We start from the raw sequence: 8798 nt of genomic DNA, 5'->3' as shown, positions 1-8798 counted from the left end.
CACTGATGCTAATATGTGGAAGGACTCATGCCCATTCTCTGTGATAATGGATAGCGTCATATACCTCTGAAACTTTTCTATAATCAAGGTAAGTCTTCATAGGGGACCTGGGCTGTGTCAGGCTGTTAGAAGGCCTTACCCAGATCTCCTCTGGCCTTTGGGATAGTGTGTATATGCTCTCATCTTGACAATTTAAACAGATCTAGGAGTACAGGCCTGTAATCCCAGACACTTGGAAGGTAGAGCAAGAGGATCACAAATTTAGGGCCTGCTTTGGGTATAGAGTAAGTTTAAGGCCATCCTGGGTAACTTATCTAGACCACATCTTACAATAAAAATCAAAGAGGGCTGAGAATCTAGCTCAAATTGCTTGCTTAGCATGTATGAGGCACTGAGCTCATTCCCCACCCATCCACCAAAAGGAGTGGAAGGAAATATGGTTCATAATGAACCATCTTGCCAAGGACTGAGTATGATCTTAGGATATGATACTCCCAGTTTAAGGGTGAGATAATTCTGAGCCAATAGGAGTATAATAAGCTGTTAGAATATTCATGATGTTCCCTAAGTTTTGAGTAAATGTCTTAGCTGCATCCTTTTCTCCATTAGTCTGTGACCTCCAGGAATGCCATAGTTATATATATATATATATATATATATATATAAAGAGATAGATGGTGCTGGAGGGAGGGAGGAAGGGAAGGAGGGAGGGAGAAATTTGTGACTGATATCTTAACTGTTTCTTCAATCTAAGTGCTAGATTGCTGGTTTCTTCTTGAAGGGTGTGTGTGTGTGTGTGTGTGTGTGTGTGTGTGTGTGTGTGTGTGTATAAGGCAAGCCCAGTCCCTGGTTAAAACCTGCAGAAGTGACTCCAAGGGGAATTCTATTGGGACTCATAACAAAACTTTGAATCCCGCACTTTACCACTCTGTCCTACATCAGCCATACTCACATAAGGGACTGGATAGGAGATCAGGCAGAATTGGCCATTTAGTATTGGCTGTCCTCTCCCTGTCCATAGCTCCCAAGTTCATTTTCACCCTGTCCATGCAGGGAAAGGCTTTCTATGTAGGTGCAACTGAGTCAAGAAGACAAAGGAAATCCATATAAACTGTAAACTTTTAGAGATGAAAGCCTAAGAGCTCTACTTCTAGAGCGTCACTGTACCCCAGGACTTGAAGAATTGTAGTGACCATTGTCCAAGTGGTCAAGGTTATGGTATTTCTTTTCTGAACCCCAATATTACCTTTGGATAGTATATCATAACACAAAACACGCATGCTGTCAACCCCGCCTCTCCATGTGTTAATCTGAGATTGTTTGTAATAACTAATGAAATTTAGCTACTAAGTCCTATTGTTAAGCATGAAGAAAAATTTAACCACTATCCATAACTCAAAAATTTAAATTAAAGGGACTTAAATGTCAATCGGATACCTAGAATATTTATGTGTCTAACTCAGTGTTTTCTAACTCAATGTTGGGAACAGAAGGCCATAAGGGATAACTTATGTTTAGAGATATTGCTTATGTGGATATCTGGTATGAGTCAGCTAAAACATGACTGACACTGGACAGTCAGAGGGCTATGAGTCAGCACAAAATAGCTGACAATGCATGTTTGAGAAACCCCCAAAGTGAGTAGTGGTATATTATCTGTTATGTAACGATTCCTGTCTGTATAAATGTGGCCTATAGCCAGTGGCTGGGAGTTCTTTGTCTTGCTTTAGCTGTTGCCAGCCTGTGTGTCTGTCTCTCTGTAGTCACAGTACCTCCTTCCTTGTGGCCTGTGTGTGGGTCTGTGCCTCCCTGGATGCTGGCCTGTGCGTGTCAATGTGTGCCTGCATAGTGGCCTGTATGCTGCTGAATGAAGTGTGTCTCATCTGCCTGTGGACCCTCGAGATCCCTTCCACCTCTCAACGTGGTTGCAGAGACACAGCACACAGTCTTTAAGGGAGGGTATTTGTTTCATCATATTCAGTCCTGCTCTGGCACAAAGGGGTTCTGGAGATGTTTTCCTGAAGATCTGAGCAGCAAAGAGCTTACCCATTGGCAATGAAAAAAATGTAACTGGGCAGAAATCTAGGGACAATTGGAGCTAAGGTAGATCTCATTCTGAGTTTCTAGAAATTAGCATCTTATATTTACTGGTAGAAATGAATTCTGATGTTTCACCAGGTGACATCTAGGAACTTAAGTGTTTTGAATACTGAGGAACTCAAGGCAGCTCCATAGCAATATTACCAGGTCTTGGTGCTTTCTTTAGGTCTTGCTCTAGAATACCCTATGTTTCTGCTTCCATCTGTGAATTTTAATTTCTCTCCCCTTTTGTAGTCCCTTCAATAATGACAGGAGACATCTGAGTCAGAGGAACACTTATCTTTACTCACAGTGACAATGTCTTTATCTTTAGTGAGCTTCCTGTGGCCAGTCACGAGTGCTCCGCCCCGGGCAACAGAATCGATGCCAAGTGCGCTGGAAGGCTTCCTTGACTTCCTTGTTTCGAAGACTGTAGATGAGCGGGTTGAGAGCTGGGATGACGAGAGTATAGAACACAGATGCCATCTTGTCCGTGTCCAGGGCATAGCTGGAGCTGGGACGCAGGTACATGAAAATAAGGGTCCCATATAGTATGGACACAGCTGTGAGGTGAGAGCCACAGGTGGAAGCTGCCCTCCGTCGGCCCTCAGCTGACTGCATGCGGATCACAGCAACAGCGATGAATCCATAAGACACCGCAATAGCCAACACTGTGGTTGTCTGGATAAAGCCGCAGACAGCAAAAAGAAGGAGTTCATTGAGACTGGTGTCATTGCAGGAGATGGCAAGCAGTGGAGGAATATCGCAGAAGAAGCTGTTGACTTCCAGGGAGCCACAGAAGCTCAGGCGAAAGGTGAAAGTTGTATGTACAAAGGCACTCACTGCTCCACCAAGGCCTGATGCCCCAAGGAGCCCCAGGCATAGACGTGGTGACATAACTGTGGTATAGAGAAGAGGGTTCCCAATGGCTACATAGCGATCATAGGCCATGACTGCTAACAGGCAGCACTCAGCATCGGCCAACCCTGCAAAGACAAACATCTGGAGGGCACAGGCTACATAAGGGATGGTGGCACGGGACAGTAGGAGGTCAACCAGCATCTTGGGGCCAATGGCAGAGGAATAGAAGGCATCCAGCAGGGAGAGGTTAGCCAGGAAGAAGTACATGGGTGTGTGGAGCCTGGCATCTATACGAATGAGTAGCACCATGCCCACATTTCCCAGCAGGCTGACGAGGTAGATGGGCAGGAATATCAGGAAGAGGGTCACACGCATGTCCCAACGATTTGTGATCCCCAAGAGAATGAACTCAGCAGGCATTACTCTGGAACAGGTAAAGTTCTCTGAGTTCATTCTGCTGGGTGGAGTCTAAGAAAGAAAGCAAGAAGGGGAATGAGAGAAAAGCTATGCCCATCACGGGAGAGAGAGTACTGTATCCTGGTTCTAGTCTTAACTGGACAAACTTGCTCACGTAACATTGACAAGCTGTATGACCGTCACACACTGTTCCTAACACTGAGAAATCTGCAGGTTCATCTTCACAAAATCAGAAGTTTCCTTAGTATGGGTTTTGAGGTTTGTTTAAAGGAACCCTTCCCATTGGATAAGACCTAGGAAGGGAGTGAGCAGGTGTCTTAGGAAAACGAGGTGTGAAAGTAAACAAGGATGTGAATGTTTGTTCTCTACTTTTCTGAGCCTTATTTTTTTTCTCTGTATAATGAGGGGAAAGCAGCAAGGATAAGCAGTAAGATAATGCATGTCTCATACAGGGTCTGGAACATAACAGGCTTCCAGTGAAGGGTCAGTGAACAGAATCAGATGCACTGGTTCAATACAGGAATGAAACAGCTTTAAGGCATTCAGAAGCAGTGGACTTCTTGATAGGAAATGCTGCTTCACACTCTTGTGTCTTCTCATTTATTCCTTTTATTTAAGACCTGCTTCTTTGTTTATCTTCAGTGTGAAGCTCACTGGTGACCTACCCAAAGGAAACTAGACATCTCCTTCATCTGTGCCTGCTGCAGCATATATCCATTGGACTATTTCACACGTTGAATTAATGAATTAATTTTGAGATAAGATCTATGTAGCCCTGGCTCTCTTGGAACTCACTATGTATAAGTCAGACAGACTTTGATCTCACAGAGATTTGCCTGTTACTGCCTCCAGTGTGCTGAGATTAAAGGTGTGCACCACTACATGTGGTTTAAAAATATTTTAAAATTAAAGTAACTTTCAGAATTATTTGTTTCATACTTACATGTATGTGAGCCTATGCATGTGTGTGAGTGCTCAAAGAGGACAGAGGCATCAGATTCCTTCAAACAGAAGTTAAAAGTGGTTATAATCTACTTGATGTGGGTGTTGGCAATTAAATTCAGATCCTCTGGAAAAGCAATGTATACGCTTAACGGCTGAGCTCTAAATGGTTCTAAAGCCCTTGCTAAATTTTTTTAATTGGTTAATAACCTATGTACATTAAGGGACAGAATGTGACATTATGGTCTATGTACACACATTAGAAAGATTCAGTCAACAGTAGAACATAATAGAAGACACAGACACATACACATACAACCAGACACTTAAATTTTGACAAACATTTGAAAACTATACACTGGGAAAAGACAGTCTTATCAACAAATGGTGCTGACAAAACCCACATAAGAATGAGAGCTCCCAGGGACTAAACCACCAACCAAAGAGAACACATGGAGAAACCCATGGCTCCAGCAGCATAAGTAGCAGAGGAAGGCCTTGGGAAGAGAGGCCCTTGGTCCTGTGAAGGCTCAATGCCCCAGTGTAGGGGAATGCAAGGACAGGGAAGCGGAGTGGGTGGGTTGGTGAGCAGGGGGAGGGGGGATGGGATAGGGAGTTTTTGGAGGGGAGACCAGAAAAGGGGATAACATTTGAAATGTAAGTAAAGAAAATGTCTAATAAAAATGTTAATGAGATTATATCCCTATGTCTTTACCCTGCATAAAACCAATTCAAAGTGGATCAAAGACCCTCATCTGAAACTACTAAAAGCAAATACAAGGAAAATATAGTAGGACATAGGTATAGCCAACAAATTCCTGAATCTAAACTACAATAGAACAAGAAACAGCCTCAAGAACTGACAAATGAGCATTTTGAAATGTAAATGAAGAAACTATCAAATAATAAAAAAAAGAAAAAAAAAAGAGATCTCATGAAATTAAAAAAACTTCTCCACAGCAAAAGAACGTAACAACAGAACAGAGAGACAGCCTGCAAAATGGGAGAAAATCTTCACCAACTATACTTCAGATGAGGCTTAATATCTAGAATACACAAAGAACTGCAAAATTAAACATCAGAAAAAAAAACTGTTACCAGTAAATGGGCCAACGATTGGAACAGTCAGTTCTCAAAATAAGGTATAGAAATGGACACTTTAACATGTTTAATCTCTCTAACCATCCAAGAAACACAAATTAAAATATCTTTGAGATTTCATCTGACCCTAGTCTGAATGACCACTACCAACAACATAAAGCATGATAAATATCGGCAAGATGTAGGCAGAGAGAAACCCTTACCCACTGTTGTGGGAGTGCAAACTAGTACAGCAGTTACGGAAAGCAATGTGGAAGCTTCCCAAAAACCTAAAGCACAATGACTACAATGTCCGCCTGACTCCTGGACTCACAGGACTCTATATCTTATCACAGAAATACTTGTGAGTCAGGAGATTAAGTAACAGGAGGAGGGATCATTCAGAGACGACCACATGAGAGACAGCTGTAGTTGAAAGACTGGCAGCTTTTCAGCCTATCCGAGCTTCACTTGGTCAAGGGAGCATGTTCTGAAAGGCTAGTGTTTGTATAAACCCGGGAGAGGTAGGTGCTTTGTTAAGACAGTGAGTCACTTCAGCTCTTTTCTCACTTCTTTCTTTTTGGCTCTGGGAGCCAGGCCACAAACGAGATATTGCTTCTTTGTATTGGTCCCTTAAACAATCCCCTTCCCCATTACTATCCATGTGTCTCTGTACAGTGCAGTGTCAATAAACACTGGTACCCCCAGCTTCTGCCTTCTAGACTCAGATCCACACCTGCTAGGCTTGCATATCCACGTTCATTGCTGATTTTTACAATAGCTAAGATGTATAATCAGCCTGGATGCCCATCAACAAATGAATAGATAATGAAAAATTTGATACATGCTATTCAGCCATGAAGAAAAATATCATTCTGTCATTTGCAGAAAAATGGAAGAAACTGTAGACATTATAGTTAACAAAATGGGAATGAGGCTCCAGGCTCACTCAGACATATGTACCGTTCATGAACGAAATCAACTGCTGATGGCCAACCCCTTGTGGATTTTGTTTATTCCAATGAAAAACAAATACCACTCACCTTTACAAATTGAGGGGAAGCTCTTCCTTGGATATCTCTCCATTTCTCCATCTGTAGGATGGGAAGAATGATTACAGAATTTTGAAGTTGCTATGAATTCAGAGTCCTTTGAAACTCCTCTGTCCTATGTAACTTCTCAGGTTCAGGCAGACCAGGATGGCTACTGCCCACACTTAGCAAAACATAATGCATTCTTCCAAGGAGATGAGGATCTCGAGGAGGGCTCTTACTGGATCCACCTTACCTGAAGAAGGGATTTGCCTTCATGTATCTGACTTTCTACCTCCTGAAGCATTCACTGAGAACAACCTGACCATCTGGACTGTCTTTTGGCTTCTAGCTTTCCCTTCTCTTAATATTCCTTAGGGATTTTTTTTTTTTTTTAAAAGCTGGGATGACTGTGATTGGCATAGCAATCTCATCTGTTTTTTTCTGATCTCTGCTCCCACTGCCTCAAGTAATTTCCTTCCTCTGTTTATAACAATCCTACCTGGGACATTATACTCCAAAGAAGGGAAAAGACTAAAAGACTCATAGCTACAAGGAACACAGAATTGAGCTATGAACTATGGCTTCCTTGTCTATTCTCCAATGATGTCATGTCTCTAGGTCTCTCTCTCTTTAGTCTCTTATCCTCAGANTGAGTACTTTGGTCTGGATCAGTGGATCTAGCTCCATGCTGTGGTCTTGTGCCATTAGGATTTATGATGAACTTTGTGAAGAGCTTATTATTACAGACAGTGCTCATAGATTCTCAACAACCTTTCTAGAGTGAGGTTCAGAAGTCTGCAACTGAAAAAAAAATACTGATTCTCTTACATAGCTGACCTGGATCTTGCNGACAGCTCTCCTCAGTTACTAACATGTATGACAGATGGTTAGAGATCTCATTGAGTGCAGTATCTAACTCAGAAAATTTGCAACCTGAGAGTCTGCATTTCCAGCAAAGCTCCAGAGGGGGATGATTTTGCTGCTGCTGGCTTGGGCAATGCTGATACCCCCGTTGATAAGGATCAGTACTTCCAAGGGTGACTCTTCAGGATTCCTATTTTTCTGGAGAGATCTTTTAACTCTTCTCCTTCCTNTTGTGAAATTCTTCTACCCAGGCCCCACTTCAATATGGTGAGGACAGACTGGCATTTCTCAATGTATAGCTTGTCGTTTCCTTACTTTGGAATTTTTAGCTTATTCCTCCCCAGTGTACAGGCGATGTCTTTTCCCTCTTACCAGTAACGTTATGAGCTATGAGTTTAAGAACATACCAAGAAATAGAGGTGTTCAGAGAGGTTTTGTAGCAGAGAAACTTCAGCCCAGCCTTTGAGGTAACAGTGACAGAGGAAGGCAACAGGGTTGTGTCCCACTGAAGAAGTAAAAACAGAGNGACTTAAAATCTTCCTGGCCCTGAGGGAAAGAACTATTTCTGTTTTCTTCCTGCTTTCTTCTTTCCACACTGTGGTTCCAGAGTCCTTGGAGATCCTTTCCTCCATATCCTTTGGGGACTCTGTGACAGCTGGTAGCTAGGGACTACTAAGGAAAACTCACTCTTTATTTTACCCCTGGGTCTATTTTAGAAGTTTAGTTGAATGGGTCCCCAGGCTTTGATTGAGTCTCTTTGGCACAATTTTACATACCCATCCAATACACAAACACATTTTAATGAGCTATTATTAAGCACTACTATTATTATCCTTTAAAATTGTTGAGCCCTTCTACATAAGCTCACTTTTTGTAGTTTTAATAAATTACAGTGTTCCTCATGTTTGTAATGCTCACCACATCCCTTTTGTTTATTTGCTTGCTTTTTTGTTTTCCAAGACAGGGTTTCTCTGTATAGCCCTGGCTGTCCTGGAACTCATTCTGTAGACCAGGCTGGCCTCAAACTCAGAAATCTGCCTGCCCCTGTCTCCCAAGTGCTGCGATTAAAGGCATGCACCACCACTGCCCTACTTCACCACATCCTTGTCTACCAGTTACACTCATCTTTTTTGTTATAGAGCAAGTTCCAATGTCACAAGCAGGAAGGGTCCCTACCTCTGAGCCAGAGTTATTCCTTCTCAGTATATCTGCCTTAGAGACAGGTTCTTTCTATGTGTCCCATTGTGACTGGAGTGTGATGGAATATCAAGGTANTTTAATTTCCACTTTCCTGATAGTTAAACATATTGAACATTTATTAGCATTTCTNCTTGAGAACTAGCTATTCAATTTTTGTGTTTATTTATTGATTGGATGANTTGTCAGTACTGGATTTGTTGATTTTTTTTTTTTTATAGATTCTAGATACAGATGTATATATGTCAGAGGTGTAGTTGGAGAAGGTTTTTCTCCTACCATGCAGGTTATTTGTTCACTCTGCTGATTGTTTCCTTTGCTGGG

General features: G+C 42.1%; 1 protein-coding gene across 1 annotated transcript; it reads right to left on the bottom strand.

Moving 5' to 3' along the window:
• Positions 1-2408: 2408 nt before the first annotated feature.
• On the bottom strand, positions 2409-3393 carry LOC110289439 (olfactory receptor 5C1). The gene has a single exon (XM_021155642.1). It carries the CDS (start codon positions 3391-3393, stop codon positions 2410-2412), a length of 984 nt encoding a protein of 327 aa, XP_021011301.1. The 3' UTR covers position 2409.
• Between the last annotated feature and the right edge of the window lie 5405 nt (positions 3394-8798).

Source organism: Mus caroli, chromosome 2 (assembly GCF_900094665.2).
Source record: "Mus caroli chromosome 2, CAROLI_EIJ_v1.1, whole genome shotgun sequence".
Classification (NCBI taxonomy): domain Eukaryota; kingdom Metazoa; phylum Chordata; class Mammalia; order Rodentia; family Muridae; genus Mus; species Mus caroli.
This window is presented reverse-complemented; position numbering and strand designations above follow the sequence as displayed.

Coding starts and splice junctions, on each gene's coding strand:
- LOC110289439 (XM_021155642.1), bottom strand. CDS start 3,393: ATGAACTCAGAGAACTTTACCTGTTCCAGAGTAATGCCTGCTGAGTTC.